This window comes from Plectropomus leopardus, chromosome 1, assembly GCF_026936395.1.
Source record: "Plectropomus leopardus strain MGB_pleo_1.0 chromosome 1, ASM2693639v1, whole genome shotgun sequence".
Taxonomy (NCBI): domain Eukaryota; kingdom Metazoa; phylum Chordata; class Actinopteri; order Perciformes; family Serranidae; genus Plectropomus; species Plectropomus leopardus.
In genome coordinates, this window is record NC_142176.1 from 25891243 (window position 1) to 25910090 (window position 18848).

General features: G+C 41.9%; 1 protein-coding gene across 1 annotated transcript; it reads right to left on the minus strand.

The window, feature by feature from the left end:
• Window positions 1–1939: 1939 nt before the first annotated feature.
• qser1 (glutamine and serine rich 1) lies at window positions 1940–18445 on the minus strand. Its single transcript, XM_042503804.2, has 13 exons — window positions 18004–18445; window positions 14721–14830; window positions 14090–14227; window positions 9567–12887; window positions 8222–8532; window positions 7939–8055; window positions 7685–7818; window positions 7413–7600; window positions 7157–7294; window positions 6350–6447; window positions 6010–6156; window positions 5010–5105; window positions 1940–3218 (listed from the first exon to the last, which is right to left on the minus strand). The coding sequence occupies exons 1-13, from the start codon at window positions 18111–18113 to the stop codon at window positions 3078–3080; spliced, it is 5049 nt and encodes a 1682-aa protein (XP_042359738.1). The 5' UTR covers window positions 18114–18445; the 3' UTR covers window positions 1940–3077.
• Window positions 18446–18848: the final 403 nt, after the last annotated feature.

Genomic DNA, 18848 nt, shown 5'->3' on the forward strand with positions numbered 1-18848 from the left:
GCAGACATTCAGTATCTGTCTCTACCAGTTGTGCCCGTGCTGGAATCTCAAACGCTTGCCTGACTGGCCGTCCTCCGCAACTCCAAAGGACAGAGGACAGTGGTTTTCCTCACAGAGCTGTCGCTGCAGCACAGAGACACTTTTGTTGTTTGGGGGTTGCCAGTAATTTCGCATTGTGGCTGGACTGGCAGGACAATCCTATTTTATTCAAAGGGCTCAAGACCCTCTCAGACGACACAAAGTCAGCCGCCCATTCACAGTGAATAGTTTGGTCATGAGAGCATAGTGGGCGAGCATCACGACAAAGTTCTCCCCCCTCGCGAATATTAGCCAATATTAACTGCACACTGCAACAAGCAGATGACTTTTAACACTAACTGACCTCTGTGAGCTGTGGACACATTATTTTTGAGGTGGCAAAGTAAAGCTGTATTTAGTATTGGTCAGTATACGAGGCAACCCAGGAAAACACATCTCTGATCGGGGCTTATTGGACTTTCCTGAGACACCACTGTTAAGGCTTTTGTCACTGACACAATAACAGAAGGATGAAAGAGGAGAATCTCACTCTGCACCTGCCTCTACGTGCCAACCTTGAGACCTAAAAATAAGGGAGGATTCTCGACAACATGCAGAATAATTATAACAAGATACATATATATTCTCCCCAGAAAAAAATAATTTAAAACAAATTTCCTGCAATTCTTCATCACCTGCACTAGCTTATAAAAGTTACACTGAGGAGGTCGAGAACAGTAGTTTCTCCTACAGCTGCAAACGCTCACCACCATTCCCAGTGAGAGAATGGCTGAAATCAAAGCGACGGAGATGGGCTGGGGCACCAGGCCCCCAAATCACTAAATCTGCCCCTGATAACAATGAAGCAGATAAGGGCAGCTGGATAAAAGACTGAGTGATGCGTTGTTGTATTTATAAAGAATTCCTACCACCACTAAACATTTTACTGTTCAAGCACTTCGATGCTGGGATCTCTGCTGTTTGTCTGTCTCTGTCACTGCGCTGTCAATCTGCTGCGACCTATGGATGAGCTGTGTGATCAGCCAGGTGTGTTATTTGTTTTCATTGTTTTTGTTAGTGGTTTGAAATAGTAAAATTAATCTCTTTGTCTCAGTTATTTTGGTTCAGACAGGAGTGTCTGAACTCTAGTATCCAAATGCTCACACACCTGGCGCACAATCTGTATTCAGGCATGTTTCATTAAAAATAAACAGTAACTATTTCTGTACATTTCAGTATTATCTCTCCAACCCGCTGTTGCATGTTGGGTGTTCAGTAAAACACAGGACACACACAGAGTGACCATTTTTTGGGAGGGTCAAATTTGGGGCGAAAGTGATCCCCGGTCCCTCGTGGAGATTACACGTATGGTTCAGGGGCTCTAAATCGTGAGAAATATGGGAAAAATGTGGCACCGGGAGGACACTCAAAAACGGGAGTCTACCGGGGAAACTCGGAAGGGTCTGCAAGTGTGCACCCACTCTTCCTCCCTCAAACATCTCATAAGACAGCTGTCAACATAGCCTGTGAAATAAAACCAGGGACATCATATCCTGTGTAACAGAGTGAATTTTGTGCACCAAACAACCTTAGTACTCTGAAACTCTAACACCTTAAAAAGGCGAGCTCTGAGGCAGAGCGTGTCAGACAGAGGGTGGAAAAAGGTATATTCAAGGAGACAGTATGAGAAAAAGAATTAATTTTCATTAAAGCATCTAAATATGGTAGAAAAACCCAAATACAAGTATGGACATGAAATTGAGCAAATCTGGACCTTTAGAGTGTTGTAGCTCTACATGTAATTAGATCACGGGCAAACCCTTGAGCAAAAACTTTTATGCCAGAACAGCATCTTCAAAAGGTGGCGCGATAATCTGTAAAATGTTGACCGCCTCAGACAAAACATACCAAAGCAAACATCTAATACATGCTACACTTTATTTACAAACTGCATCTGTAAAGAACAAGATTGTGTTTGATAGCACAAAACTGATAACTGACTTATAAAGAGTCAACTTTTGAAAATTGTGAAAAAACAATGAAAAAGTGTCTTAGAAACTGTAATGAGAACATAACAATATTTACCTCTGTGAAAAATATATATATCTATTTGTCATAAAATGTGGGCTATGTCTGTAAAGGAGTATAAAGACAGCTTTTATTTCTTTTATTTTACCCTCAGGTAAGTCAAGGTCATTATATTTGATAAACAAAATTCATAAAAAGCAGTACTGGAACGGCACTGATTTGCATTTGATAAGCAAATGGGTGTCTGAAGCGCGAAAGTTGAACCACAATATAGATACAGTATATAGTTACTAAATTCCTCCTTAAGAGAATCGCTGCAGTTCCCATCTCCCTGTTCTTTTATACAAAATGTACATTATATATAAGCTGGCGCTCCATTACAAAATGGATGTTTTACAAACAGTATATAGCTACGGTTATACATATTATATATAGATTTTGTTTTTAAACAATAAATCAACTTCTTGGGATGTGAGCCTACTTACCAAATGATTGATGAAGGCTTGTTATAACTGTAGGCAATCAGATTTCTGAATTTGTATTATTTGCTGTGCTCTACTTCCTATGCCGATTGCTTTCTATCTAGTGCATACTCACTGTTTATAATCTGGCATTAAACTAAAAAAAAATATATATATTTTTTTATAAATCTATGAAAAGGCCCATAAAAAGTGGGCTCGTAACTACAAAATTCTACAAAGACTAGGAGAAGCATTATGTGGAAATCTTCCAAAAATGCTGCCAAAACAAAAGTCCTTCTCCTCTGTTGATCAAGTTACTTCTGTCTGCTGGGATGCAGTGATGCAGACTTTTAACTTTTCTGCCTTCCCGCTGTTCACCTGCTGCCACTTTTAGGCCACAGACCCCCAGAACGTCCTTCAGACAAGTCAGCTGACAGGTCCCTGATTCAAGGAGAGATTCACTCCATCCCTCTCTGCTGCCATTTCCAGCTGGAGGCATCCTCGTGTCTTTTAGGTGTTGAACTTTGTTTCAAGATTGTTGTTTTTTAAAACCAGGTATGTCAAGCTAGATCATCGGCAGACCTGCTGCACTTGATTGATTAGCTCTCCGAAACGATCAAAGAGCCCCTCTACCCAAGCTCCGTTCTGCAGACACTTTTGTACCGTCTCCTCCTGCCCCAGGTCCCCCGTCTGCACCCGCAAAGACGCGATCTAGAGGGCAGAACCACAAACAGATATTGTTTTCTCAAAAAGAGCTTAATACAGCAACGATATGACTGCAAGAACAACTATTACTATTAACTGTATGAAGCGTAACCCTTCCACATTTTCTGAATGGTTGCGAAGACTCAAACAAGTTTACACGATGGAGCGCATGACAGCTGAGCTACAACGGAAACTCCACATTTTTAAAGGGAGATGAGCATCAATCATTGACTACCTTTGTTAGAAACCTTTTTATTATTATCATTTTGAGGTTTAATTCTTTGTAGACACACACACACACACGTATATGTATGTGTACATGTATGTTGGCATGGCTATGATACACTATATAGACAAAAGTAGGCAACACCTCTCAATCACTGAATTCAGGTGTTTCATTCAGCCCAAAACATTTGTGTAAGAATGGATCGTTCAAAAGAGCTCACTGAATTCGAGCATGATACTGTAATTAGATGCCACCATTGCAAAAAGTCAGTTTGTGAAATTTCTTCCCTCCTAGATATTCCACAATCAACTGTAAGTGGTATTATTGCAAAGTGGAAGCGTTTAAGAACCACAGCGACTCAGCCATGAAGTGGCAGGCCATGTAAAGTTACAGAGCTGGGTCGCCAAGTGCTGAGGCACACAGTGCGTAAAAGTCGCCAACGCACTGCTGACTCAGTAACTGCAGAGTTCCAAACCTCCTTTGGCATTAACTTCAAAAACTGTGTGCCAAGAGCTTTATGGCATGGGTTTCCGTAGCCGAGCAGCCACTGGACTCTGGAGCAGTGGAAATGTGTTCTGTGGAGTGACGAATCATGCTTCACTATCTGGCAGTCTGATGGATGAGTCTAGGTTTTGCGAATGCCAGGAGAGCGTTATCTGCCTGACTGCATCGTGCCGACTGTAAGGTTTGGTGGAGGAGGGATAATGCTATATGGTGGTTTCTCAGGGGTTGGCCTCGGCCCCTTACTTCCACTCAAGGGAAATCTTAATGCTTCAGCAATTCTATGCTTCCAACTTTGTGGGAACATTTTGGGGAAGGCCCTTTCCTGTTCCAGCATGACTGTGCCCCAGTGCACAAAGCAAGGTCCATAAAGGCATGGTTGGATGAGTTTGTTGTGGAAAAACTTGACTGGCCCGCACAAAGCCCCGACCTCAACCCTATTAAACACCTTTGGGATGAGCTAGAACGGAGATGTGAGCCAGGCCCTCTCGTCCAACATCGGTGTCTGACCTCACAAATGCTCTTCTGGATTAATGGGCAAAAATTCCCACAGACACACTCCAAAATCTTGTAGAAAGCCTTCCCAGAAGAGTGGAAGCTGTTATAGCTGTAAAGTGGGGACCAACTCCATATTAATGCCTATGGATTTAGAATGGGATGTTATAAAAGCTCCTGTAGGTTTAATGTGTAGGTGGCCCAATACTTTTGTCCATATAGTGTATGTATGTATGGATGCATTTGGGTAATGTTTGTATGGATGGATGCGTCTAATAACGTTCACGGAAGGGTATACATGAGTAGCTGTCTGTCTACTAATGTTTTATGGTGAATCTTCCTTTATGTCAGGCAAAACGAAGATTTTTTCTACATATTTATTGCCTGTTCATTGCTGTTCATGGCAATAATGTTAAAAAATATTCACCAGAATAATTAGCATAGAAGTTAAACCTTCTAAATGTCACTTGTCTGAGAGTAAAATCCACACCGACCTAGCACCTGTACAGAAAACAGCTCATTAAATTTAACACAAGCTTGAACAGTAAGCACACGTGTATACAGCAACGACTCACCTCGTCCTTACACATGAGGTATGTGTGGTACTTGTAATGCTGCAAAGAGTGGTACAGAGAGAACCACTGAGTTTTCTGCTGGTCTACTGTATACTCCTAGAAAGGACAAAAAAGGCAAAACAACTGCATTTCAGGGACATTTAAAAACTATTTTTTTTCCAGATATTAGTCCAAGAAGAAACTGCATGTGAGGAAACAGGAACAGTCGCTTCAGTGCTAAGCACATTAGAGGGAATGACCGAGAAACAAAATAGTGACAGTCTGCCCTCTGCTGGACATATATTGACAGCACAATAAATTTTACCAAAACATGTGGTGCGCTCTGAATTGCATACTAATTGTTTTTACTTTACTGCACTTACATTGTGTGTACTGTTGCATGTAGTATGCACACGACGACACATACTACTTCTTCATAACTTTGACCCTCATGCTCATATCTGTTACCATGGAGATCAGAGACAACACTATTTGCAGATCTCTTCAGAGACAGATCTTCCCAGAAGAGCTCTGCTGTTGTTACGCGGCAATGTATGTTGTTTAACCCTTAAGTTCATTGCTTACATTGTGGAATCAAACATTTTATATTACTTAAATTAGCCTGGATATGATTTTCTCTAAAAAAATAATAATAATAATACAAATTATTATTATTATACTGTTTTGTTCATCTTTTTTCTTTGTTGGAAATCTTTAATGATTATTTCATTCACTTAAACAATTAAAACATAATACAATTATATTATTATTTGACTCTTCATCATCAGTCATTTTAATGCAGCTGTCAATCAACTGTCATCTGTTGGCAGCTTAGTTGATGTGGCATAGAGGACTGTGGGTCAGAATAGCCAGAAAAGCATGCTGGCCTGCATACTGCAAAATCTGACCAGATGTAGTCGTACATACTAGGTATAAGGAAACACTAAATATTTTTCTGACACACACTATATACATCAGTATGGTAGTATGGTAGTGGAAAGCACAGAGGATCTTGTCTTACCTGTGGCACTTTGTTAGGCATCTTGTAAGGCTTCAAGGTTTTCTTGTTGTAGGCCTTCCCACTGAGACGCACCTTAAAGGCCGGGGTTTCCCCATCCTTCTTCAGTTCGGTTACCACTGAGATCTCTGGGAAGCTGTCTAGAGCCGTCTGAAGACATTGAACAGGGGAGTTATTTGGGTTCACAAACAGCATCTATGGCCCTGAACCTTTGCTTTTCTCTTTCTCATCAGAACAGGTACAGTTTAGCTTGGCTTTTAAGTCCAAAAGACTCTAAAGCCAGCTAACAAACACACTGAACTGAAAACGCCCAGAGGAACAAAATGAAAACAGTCACACCCACCTTAAGAACCTGCCCTATGTGCAGTTTGTGAAGCAGGCGTTTCCTGTTGTCAGTGATCAGCCCATCCACTCTTTTCATATGTGGCAGCAGCAACTCATCTGAAAAGACAAGTTAACAAGTCAACATAGCTTAAATATACAACCTGACTCACTTGACACTTGCTTTCACATTTTGTTCCATGAATTTGTTTTCCTTCTAAAAAGGTCCTGAATACAGCATTCAGAGCATTCATATATCAGCAACAACTAATTGATGTTAAGATTAGGAGGAGTTATCCTGACAAATAATGAAGCCACACTCCCTCCGTGTTTGTTTTAATTGGAGTTTCTCTGTTATTTGTTGTGGTTGATGGTCTAGCATCCAGCTGTGCATGCATGCTAGTGCATTTGAGTCCCTGTGTGTGTATCCCACTAACTAGCTTATCTGAAGACACTTTGAACTGCACACTTTTGGCAGTTACTGCTGAAATTGAGACGGCGTTATTGTGGAAGCATAGTGCTCACACTGCAGCCCCCCCCCATGTTATTAAGGTTAACTTTGTCAGCACTGTTGCTGTTTTTAGTCCCATTAGCTGCCAGCTCAGTCGCCTCCGTGTTGAGATCTGTATGCATGCATTTCCAGCTCAGTCTTAAATCAGTGGTTCCCAACCAGTGCGTCGCACTGCAAAAGTGGGTCACAGCTCTATTCTAAATGGACCGCAATTGACTCGTGAAATAAATTGAATATGTAGTCATTTATAATGTGCAGACCTTGAAATAATGACTAAGGAGAAATGTGGACCCGGTTCAAGAAAATCAATTCACTCACCTTTAGCACGCTCAAGGGCTGTCATCACATCTTCGTCCAAGACAATGCTGATGAGCAGTTCCACAAAGCTCCTGAATGTCTCTTTCATGGTTCGAGTGTTGAGTAACCGTGAAGCAAACGGAACTGGAGGGTTTAACTCTAAGAGTGTGTGTGAGAGATTAAAGATATGAAGGGCAGGAGGGAAGAGATTTAGACTACAATTATATCAACTTTCATCCAAACTCAATTTAATGAAAAAGTCAAAAGGCTTCTTCACCGTCGTCTTCTCCACCTTCTTCTGCAGATGATCCCGAGGCAGTGGGTGAAAACTCCTCCTTCCATTTCTTCCTCTTCTTAGGTGGGGGCTCTGCTCTGGGCTTGAGTTGTTTGGGTCGAGGCTTTTGGCTTTGGGAGACTGAGGAAGGGGTGGCTGTCAAGCCCAGCAAAGTTTTTACCTGAACACCCCTGAGTGGCAGAACAAAGACAGTTACACAGATGAAGAGTCATGTTTAAAAAAAAAAATGACATCAGTGAAAACTCTGAGCATACCTTAGCGAGTTCATAGGCTTGCAGCGGGGCTTCCGACTACAAACTCGTACATACTCCCTTTTGTTCACTGTGTCCAAGAACTTCACATATACCCTGTGGTACATGGACTTGGCATCACCAAAGTATCCAAGATACTACGCACACAAAGAAAACAACATGTTATCCATTGCAGAATCAAGAAAAAAAAAATTTGAATGATGGAACACTCCTACATGCAAACATGGACGCTGGTACGTATATCCACTTAAACTTACACTGTTGGTGGCTGAGAAGACTCTCTTTCCATCTCTCAGCTCAGGCACAAACTTCTGCAGTAGAGCCTTCTGGACTTTCCAGATGGCTGGAGGCTCACTACCTGCTTTCATTGTCACCTGGACACATGCACAAGACATCATGCAGAACAGAAAAGAAAATCAAACAATGAATGTTCAACTACAAGTTTACACAAGATCTGATATGGCGATCCTAGATTTAGCTGAACACCATAACCTGTGTCCACAAGTGCTCATTTTCCATACACAGTTTTTAAGGCTGTACCTTTAAATTTTCGATTTCCTCATTCCTGACGACAAATTCGTCTCTCTCCCTGTACATGCCCTCCCCTCCGCTGTCTGACAGCTCCTCGTCAGTCAGTCCCTCGATGGCAACACTCGTCAACTGCACAGCCAGCTGGCCTGGTGTGCTTTCTTTAGACTCCTCTTTGGCTGCAAACACAGTCACTAATGAGGCGGCGTTTGTTGTCTGTGTGGGAGTGGCTACCCGCGACAGACAGGTCTCTGCGACCTGAGCTGTGTGGTGCATGGTGTGAACTTGGTCTTGCTTCATCATTGAACTGGTGAGTTGATTATCTGGAGAAGAGTTGCAAATATACAACATGAACGTGTTGAGGAAAATCATTTTCAGAAACATGGAAATGACAACTCTACTAAGACTCCTGATATGTGCAATATGTAAAATACTGCGCTTATCACAGGATATTACCAAAAGAACTAACAAGTTAAGGGTAATATTGTTGTCTCATGTATTATAAAGTTGAGCTCTTTGATGCCTGAGCAAATTAGTTGGATTTCTTACAGAAACTTTGAAAGAAAAAAATTACCTGAAAGTGAAAAAAATTAGGAAAACGACCTTAAGAAAAAAACTGAAAAAGTTTTATTTATCTATTTTATATATTAGATTTTTTCTGTAACATAATTTTGAACCTAATTTTTTAAAAAAAGAATTTTCTGATAATACTCCCGTCATTTTTAAAACTATTTTTTTTATTTTTATTTTCTTTGCATCTTTTATTTATGCATTACAATTTGTGGAGCATTTCTTGCCAATTTGGACATTGCCTTTTTTCTTTTTTAAAGAAATCAAACCAATTTGCTCAGTTTCAGAGGGTCAAATAGCTTGAGAAGGGCGTCTGAAAGCAGCACAAGAAATCTGATGTCGATCAAGGTTTCAAAGGGTTAAAAAACAGCACAGCAAAGAGAATACTGTTGACTTTGTTTTACATATTTGCATGAAATCTCAGAGGGAACATCAATGATGGGAGAGACAACATGTAACAAAGATTAGTGCCAGCCATATTTTTGATAACCAATAATATTTAGGCCATTTATCAGTTAAAGTACCTGACCTATGCTGGTTACTGCAATGCAAAAAATATAAATTATTATCTTTTATATTATTGTAAATTTATTTTATTTACACATCTCGGGTTATGACTCTTGGACAGAGTCTGGACTCCAGTACCTTGTGTGGATTTGTTATATTTGTCAAACGCATTATACTTGAAAAAACAGGTAGTAGATGAACAATAATATAAAAGACTGTAGGTTGATGTTGTAATAAAAATATGTGCAGCTCTTGACAAGCTTAAGCAGGGTTTTATTACCTGCCCTGGTTTTCCGATCTGAAGACTCATCCAGAGCTGACAGCGCTGAGCTGATGCTGTTCCTCAAGGCCTGGTTCTTCCCTGTGTTTTCCTCCTCGTCTGAGCTGAACGATGGCAGAGTCTCCAAATTCTTTTGCAAATCTTCATCCAGACGTTTCTGCTGGGAGCTCACTCCTTGGCTCTCCTGGGGAATCAACGGCCCGGGCAGAGTCTGCAGTTTGGGAGGCAGAGAAGGCAGAGTGCACGGTGGCGGTTTGGATGAGGTACAGGGCTTTCTCGGGCGACTGATAGTTCGTGTAGGACTCGGAGAGTATTGCTGTTTGGGCCCAGATTTGATGAAGTCGAGGAAGGAGCCGATGAAGCCAGTTTTGACCTCTGGCTGTTTCTCTTCTACTTCACGAATCTTCTGTCTGATTCTCTCCTGCTGTGGACAAACATCGTATACAGCTTGTGGGGCAGATGGCGAGCCGACGTCACTACCCCGAGAGTTTTGCCGTTTGGCCTGCCCACTGCGCTTGGCTTGTCTGGCCTGTCCATTATCTTCCTCGGGACCACCTGGTTTGGTCAACGACTTCGAGCGAACTTTCTTTTTGGAAAAGTCTTCCCCGCCTGGGCTTTCCACGAGGCCATCCTCTGATTTAACACACTTTGCATTCCCTCTGACCCTGTTCTGGAGACCTGTGGGGTCATACACCTGCCCCGCTAAGTGATAGTCGTTCTCTGAACTCCCTCCATCTCCATTTGTGTCAAGCTCGGACCCGTTGTTTTGAACAGGCGGGCAGTCTGAGGCCATCTGAGCTCCGTTCAGTGTCATGGTCATGTTGTGTGTGTTAGTGTTGGTCATGATTGGCTGCTGTGCTGAAGAGAAACTAGGTGACATGTGCCTTATATCCACAGTCTGGAAGTGACCTTTAGAATCAACAGGGCTCGCCATCACTGCCATTTCAGCCTCAGCAGAGGATGTAGCTTTGACAAAGTCTTGTGGTGTGACGCCACAGGCTGCCACTGTGGCAGCTAGGATGTCATCGACATTTGACAAAATGCTTCTGTCATCTGCAAGTAGCATGGAGTCGGGGAAGCAAATGGAGTTGAGAGCAAAGTGGTTCTTGGCATCATTTGGCTGCTGATTTGCCGACTGGCTGTAGTGGTGTTTAGAGGAATCGGGGCATCCTGAGCTCTGTTCTGACACAACTGTGCTCTGCTGTCTCTGGGTTTCGGGGACACTGGGACCCAGCAGTTCTCTGCCCATCTGAAGATACTGGACATGAACTGGGCCCAAATCTTGGGCTGGTTGGATACCTTGAACTGATACCAACTTTGATGTGTTTTGACCAGGGTGAACTGAAGGCTGCTGGAGCAGAATCATCTGGTTGGGCTCAAGGAGAACCTGAGTGCTGGGGACGGTGATATATTGGGTGTGGGCTGCCGGGGTCTGGCTTTGAGACTGAGTATGATTCTGGTGGTTTTGGTGATGTGGCTGTGGAGACTTGAGTTGGAGAGGGTGCTGCTTGACCTGCTCTGAGCTTAGGGGTACATGTGAAGATATAATACTGGAGTTTGTAGTTTTGGCAGTTTCCTGACCATTGGCACTGCTTAGATGAATGTGCTGTTGGCTCAGAGAACCCATCCTTTCGTCCTTTACCTGTGCTGTGTTTGTATGACTTAGCCCCATGAGCTGGTCATCAGACCGTGAATTGCTTCGGATAACGCTTTGTGTTTTGTGGTGATCATCCATTTTTGAAACAACATAGATGACATTGTTGTGAGCAGACATATTGCTCGCTGAAGCAGAGGCTTCCATCGATGCCTGCTGTAGAGCATTTATGTCCTGGATAGGAAGCTCTCCGAGTTTCTGTTTGCCGTATGTTGGCTTTATGTCCTGTACTGAGGATCTGATATTATTCTGTAAGGCTTGAGCATTCGAAGAGTAGGTAGGCAACGGTGCAGACAAAACATATTTATGGGGCTGTGTCTGCTGCTGGGACAGTGCGTCATGTGCTTTAACTCCCACTGAGGCCTGCATGAGAGTGTAGTCCTGTGAAGAATTTGATGAAGGCAGACTCCGCACACATGTGGTTGGGTAGGAGGAGTTAAGATTGAGGGATTGTCCTGTGGCGTAGCTCTGAGTCACTGAAGCTTGCCCCTGTGACTGAGATGTAAAAGTCACATTCGGGGCACCCTGAGAGTGCGGTGTGGGGTAGCTCTCAGAGAGATTTCCCTGACACAAGCCTTGGACCTGGGCTCCGTACTGGATCTCCTGCTCCTGGCTCAGCCCAGGACTGGAGGAGTAAACAAGAGTCTGACTAACAGATGCCACGCTGTCAGACTGGCTGGAGAGGGAAGGCAGAGTCTTGTAAAGGGGGGAGAGTTTGTCTGAGGTGGAATGGGAGGGCTGAGACTGGGTGTGGGTGGTGATGTAGGTTTGAGACAGACTACTTGACATAAGGCTGGACAGCTGGACTGACTGCTGATTAGCAATCACTGAGCTTTGCTTCTGTCCCGGGGAGGAGTAACGGTCAGGAGACCCTCCTGTCAGGTTCTGAGAGTGTTCGTGACTCTCTTCACCCCCAGAGGGGTGTGGAGCTAATTTGGAAGAGCAGTCTTTAGCCTTGGGCACGGAAGTGGACGAATAAGCTTGAGTTACTGAGGCTGTTTTGGGTTGTGGAGCCCGATTGACCCCTTGGGAAGAATCTGCTCCTGTGGAAGGGCTGCAGGACACTGGGGTCTGACGGGATGGGTCCTGCTGGTAGGACACATCCGCGTCACTGCCGGAGCCAAAGTACCCCTGTAAGGAGTGCTCTGAATTGGGCAATTGCTCTGAGGCCGCGTGGCTGCTGGAAGGCCTCTGGTGGTGTTTGATCACACTACATTCACGCTGAAGAGCTCTTTCAATAGAGCCTGAGAAAACTGTGGCCCCGTAGGGTTGTGGAGCACCATGAGGGGCAGGCAGGGCAGAGGGTAGCAGGCTGAACTGGGGTTGTAGGAGGTGGGGGGCCGACTCCTGGGCTGATCGGTAGGTGGAGGACTGGACAGGCAGAGCCGAGCCCAAAGCGGGGGCAGAGAGATGATTGAAGGCCAGTGCGGTGGGAAGCACAGTCTGGCTTGATTTGAGATGGAGGAGGGGGTCATGGTGAGAAAACAGGCCGTTGGTGGAAGTGCTGAAGGCAGGATCCTGGAGAGCCAAGGATGGGTTGGTGGAATAACTCCTGGGAGGGTAGGCACCGGTGTGCTGATAGGACGACAGAGCAGCAGGAGAGGGGAAAGTGGCAGTAGAAGGCAGGGCACCAGTCAAATACAGCTCTGTGGTGGAGGAGTTAGTACCTGCACAACACAGAGCAGATATTATCAGCACAGGAAACATGATGGTTTGTAGTCCAGCGTAATAAATGAAGCATGTGTACAATATAGATAAAACTTTTGTTCACCAAAAATCTGTAAATACTGACATCGGAGATTCTCTAAGTACTTTTGAGAGCAATGCTAGGGCTGGGTGATGTGGCTTGTAGATACTATCTCAACATTTTGGTGCTATGCTGCATTGAATGATATTTATCTCGATGTTTGAGTACTTTCTCTAAAATAAAAAAACTTTGTGTATGAAATATCTATTTTATTGACAACCTGCCTAACTTTGTGTTGCATGGCATGCCTGTGTTTTACTGCATACGTACATACTGTTAACCTGTAACTGCATCTGTATACATTTTAGTGAGGGTCTAGACTCTACGTTATGACTCTTGTATTTTATCTCTGCTTCTGTCTATTGCTGTTTTCGTTGCTATTGCTGCTCTGCATGTCTGCATGTTATGCTTAGTGTGAGTAGTTGCTTCATGCTGTGCGCACGAGTATTTGCTCTATAAAGTTGGATGCTGTTGCTTCATGTTGCATGCATTGCTATTTTGTGCTAAAATTATATATGTTGTTGCTGTGCTATAGTTGTGTACCGTTGTTCTGCTGTTTTTTTGGTGATTCACATGGCTTGTGTTCTGTTTTTGGAGTTCCTGTTTGCTGTAGCTGTTGCTATCTTTGTGGTGTCCTGCTGCCGTTGTTATGTGAATTTTATCATTTTACAGGTTTCAAAACATCTTGCCAAAGGACTAGCCTGATGGCTAACACTGGCGCATTTACAGAGATATTGATTAATGAGTGTTGCCCTTATAAATAAAATAAAATAAAATATATTTTCAAGTCATCATACTAATGTGATCATTCTGGTGAACTGAACTCAACTGAATGGGAGCAAATCTCTTTTATAGGGCTTTAATTTTAAAATTCCACATCAGAGTGTCCTGGTTTTATCCGAGTGACACTCTGAGGTGGTCTGCTAACATTTTAAATGAATTTGGTATTTGGAAATGTGTCCTTAACTATCAAGTTTGACTTATTATTTAAACAATTTGAATAATTTTTTCAATACAGTTTGCGAGGGGAACTTTTTTTTTTTTTTTTTAAATCATGATTCCTGTTATTTATTACTTAACATTTAATCATTAATTTATCTGAGTGACTGGATGTGTTCTCACCAGCAGGCCACGATGGGGGTCGAAAAGGAGGAAGCAGAGAGGCACTAACAGGACCAGCCTGAAGGCTTCTAGATTCCATGGCTGACAGGAAGCTCATGATTGAGGTCTCAGAAGTAACACTGCTCGAGTCAAGTGCTCCTAACGGTCAAATGAGAAAAAGAATAATGACCACAGGTAACACATCACACTGAATGTGCCAGGTAAATAAGAGCTATTTAAAGGGTTAGTTAACCCAAATTGCAAAAAAAAAAACATTTCTCACTTGCTCCTTGTGATATCAACAAGATTCTTAACAATGAACTGGTCAGGTTGATGTATTGGTTTGAAACAATCTAAAAATGTTGTTTGTAACTGAACAAATTGAATTACCCCAGTTAAAACGGTCCACAGCAAGACCTGTGCATTATCCAGAAACAATGAGTGTAATTTTTCAGTGTTTTGAAAATGAAATTTACATCCGCCACTTTGATTAGGGGCACACATCACAAGGTCAGACCTAAATATACCAGAGGATATAAACCAAAGACATTTGCATGACTAGATGCCCCTAAGGGTAAGTGACAGAGTATGTTCGTTGTAATTTGGGTGAGCAAACCTTTTAAAAACATTGTGAATAGCATTCATATCTCACCTGCTGCAGCAGGAAGGTGTGATGTAGTGTAGGTGGGAAGCTGGTGGGTGGAAGTGTAGCTTTGCCTCTGGAGGAGCTCAGCATCAAGGTGTGCTGCACCATAACTGGAACTGCATCAACACACAAACACACACGAAAGCTCTCATCTTCACGAGCAGCAGTGAGGCATCCAGATTAGTAAATGACTTCTCTTGACACACAGCATGCTTATCTTCAAGTATTCATTCTGTGAAGTCTTTACTGAGGGACAAACACCATACTTGCAGAAAATGCAAAGACAGCTCAGTGAAGCAAGCTTTAAAAAAATGTGCTAAATACATGCTACTATTGGTAACAGAAGTAAGTCAGTCATGAAAGGTACATTATTTATACACAACATAGCACACCTTTAAAACACCTATAAAAACAGGACACTGTTTTTTCCAGAAGAGAACCAGTTTCCCTCTTGATGTTAGAGAATAAAGTTAAGAATATATAAACAAACTCTATAAGCAGAAAAAAAGATAAAAATCTATAAACAAATTCTATAAACAGAAAAAAGATAATCTAGAAACACATTTTGCAATATTATTCTGACTGAAAATAACTAGCAGCCTCACAGGCATATTAGTTCATAGAAGTTACGTGAAAAGTTCAGAGCTCCTACTATAAATCTGAATGACTGAGGACTTTATAAGTGGTTTATAATACTACTACTACTACTACTACTACTACTACTACTACTACTACTAATAATAATAATAATAATGATAATACATTTAATTTATAAAGCACTTTTCAAGATGAATTGTAGAATTCCCCTGTCACTGTTGTTGATGTCAAAAGATAAAAAACAATTGCCAGAATAGGTATGAGAAACTCTGATCTGATAATGAGGAAATTAGGAAAAAAAGTTTAATGTGTGACACATGACTTTATATTCTCTTGGGGGAAAACTCATAGGAAACTAAAGTAAAATCAGAGATAATCAAATGCAGCCAGCCTGATCTGAAGTGTTCCCTTTTTGCCGGAAGGTAAACATCTGCGGAGGAACACAGAGCTGAAGGGGAGTCATCAGCCTATTTCTGCGGACCCTTCAGCGATCTTCTGTTATTGAACTATTCTCTGCTATTTGATTATAAAGGAACATATAGTTACGTCCAATTAATGGAATCCAACATAACAGATCTGCCACATATTTACATTTTTGAAGATTATAACGTTCTGTTTTTGTTCACACTGACAGAGAGGTGTTAATGAAAAAATGTTTCTTCCTGAGGCTGTAGTGGTGTTGTTGTACTGGAGTAAGTGATTAAAGTGGAAATAAACACTTTTAATGTGTTTATTGCAAAATGTAATGGCTATAATACAATGACTCCATGTGCGTTTAGACTGATTCCTTATAAGTCTCACTTTGACTCTGCAATTCTGTCGACCCCTGGGTGTGATCTGGAAAAATGAAGGTCCTATTTAGTGCACAAACAAAGTGTGTTAAACATTGCACAATCAGAACAGGAAGAGGATTGCGTGATACAAGGAAAATAGGCGATATGCGCAAACATTGTTGAAAACTGCGACAATGATATTACTTGTGATATGAAATTAAAGTGTTACTCCTTTCTGCATTTTTGCTGCTCTCTGTATGCTGCTAAAATACAACAAATTGCTTTGAGAATTTTTTTTTAAATTAAGGAAATTACTTCTGACAGTCTTTCATCGAACAAACTGAACCAAACACAAAATGCACCATTAAAATATGCTATAAAAGCTACATTTTAATGTTCCGTTTTCTTTCGATTCTGTATTTCAGTCAAACAAATCTCTGAGTGCAATATCGCAGTCTTTTGCAATATTTTTATCAGCATGTTGACATCATAATGATGATTAAAAAATGTTTGTTTTTTAAATAAATGTTGTGCAGCCCTAAAGATGATAGCACTTTTGTTTTACCAAGTAGCTATCCCAGTTACTAAAAAGAATCATTGTATGTTTTTTGCAGTTATGTACTATCCCCAGCAGCAGAAATGGCAGACGGTGGAAAAACAAAATTAACTATGGAAAATAAAAATGCTGTATGTCCTCTGTTGTTGGTAGTTGCAGGGCTCTAAAGAAAATAGTAAGTAATGTGACAGTGACACCAACAATACTACGTTTGGAAAAGCTAAGGGGGTGGGGAAAGTTGAAAGATTGCTTGTTTCCACTTTAAAATGTGTTAATATCCCCTTAACAACTCTCATTATAATGTGTCACAAATACTATAATGCAGTAACATAATATTAGTGTCATTGTTAAGGTGGGCTTAATAGCAGCTCTGTTGTATTGACTTTCTTTACAATTTTGTACCTAATAAAGTGGACACTGTGTACAACAGCTGATCAGTTAGTTTCCATATTGTCTCAATCAATCACAAGTACTTCCTCTAATAACTCATCTGTACTGCTGAGGGGAACATAAAAGTTTATTTGTCATTCAACAAAAAGATTAGGTAATCATTTCAATAGTCTAATAAAGTAGGTCAAATTATTTTTTTCCAGCCTTTGTAGTTGTGCTTTAGAGAGATTTTCGTGCAAGTGATATTTTTTTGTGCTGCTTGTTTACACAACCTGACTTATTTGTAGCACAGTTTTGTCAGTTAGCATGATGAGTTATCATGATTACGCTATGGAGTAAAACATAATACAACAATGCTGAGTTTGACTAAGTTTAAAACTTTAGTAGTTTTTGCGGCTACCTTTGCTCTATTTCTATAAAATGCACGTTGTAATAGTCAAGATGTTGTCAATAATAGCAATGGACTGGTAAGAAAAACTAAAATAATGGCATAAACATGTAAAGTCTCAGACGTGTCGCCTCTTAGCTTTTAGGTAACAACACCAACAGCTATGTAACGTTAATTTGAGGTGCCATAACTGACATGACTAGCATTGGTGGCTAGTTACCTATCTTGTTTGAGCTTTGGCGAGCACCTGTGGGTGAAGAAAACAGGTCGACATAATGCTAGTTTAAGCGGTCTAGCTTGTCAAACTTCTTATAGGTGTTAAGTTGAGTCTAGTTAGCACAAACTCTGTAAATGTCCATGCTTTGAGGAGGCGGTGTGCTAGCGAAAACTAGCAAGGTGGGCGACAGTAACAAACGGCTAATGAACCACTGACAACTCAACAACTCCGACCAAATTCCGATATTTCTCCAAACCCTCCAGTGTTCCCGACAACAACAAGGACCTCTGCACTTTCCTCCACAAGCAAAGCTAGGCCCTCCATCACCGAAATTTCCTTCGTTAGGTGCCCTCTCCTTCATCTTTTACCTCGGCTTGACACTAGCTGTGCTGCGGTCATAGGCCCAAGAAGCTACGGTCTGTGCTGGTGGGGCCAGCGCGTCCGCGAAGCTGGAGGTCGGGTAGTTCCTGTCCATCATCCGGTGAAAGATTCACTTCCCCGACGGAGCTTCGTGGAGCAGCGGACACACATCGTAGCAGCCCGGGGTCCAACCCACCGACCGACCGACCAGCGTAGGCAGTCCAGTCAGAGCACCGCTCAGTCCTGAAAACCGCCGTGGAGCCGCGCTATGCCCTGGATAAAAGTCTACCTTTGGCCTTCTGAGTGATTTCGCTGATTTTTGTTCATCTCCCGTCACGGAGAGAGGGTAAGCCCTGCATGGTTTTCACGTACCCATGTTGGTGGATTTCCCAGGATGCACCGCAGACTTTGGCTGGAAGTTTTGTAGTTTTCCTTCCTTCCACCCAAAAGTTCAGCTACATGTCGCTTGCAAGCCACCCGTCTGCGTTTTTCTCTGAAAATCACTTAACGTGCCATTTTTTCCCCTACAGAGTCACAGAACCCTCAAATTCCTACACAAAGCGATAGCCCTGGCACTTCTCGGATGATGTGTGGAAATTCCTAAAATTGCCTCAATTAATTCTTAGTAAATTAAATACTATTTATAAATTGAGGCAAGTTAAAAGAAATTGGAAAATTCTCCCCCTTTGTGTGTCTTTGCCACGTTGATGTGTTTGGTCTGTTGTGATTATGTGTCTGTGTTTTGTATTTGTGGTGATGTTGGGACAGCAAAACAAGGGGTCTAAATAATTTGACTGTAAATGCTGTTCTGTTGTTTTGCTCTTAAACAATAAAAAAGACAGTGAAATGAAAG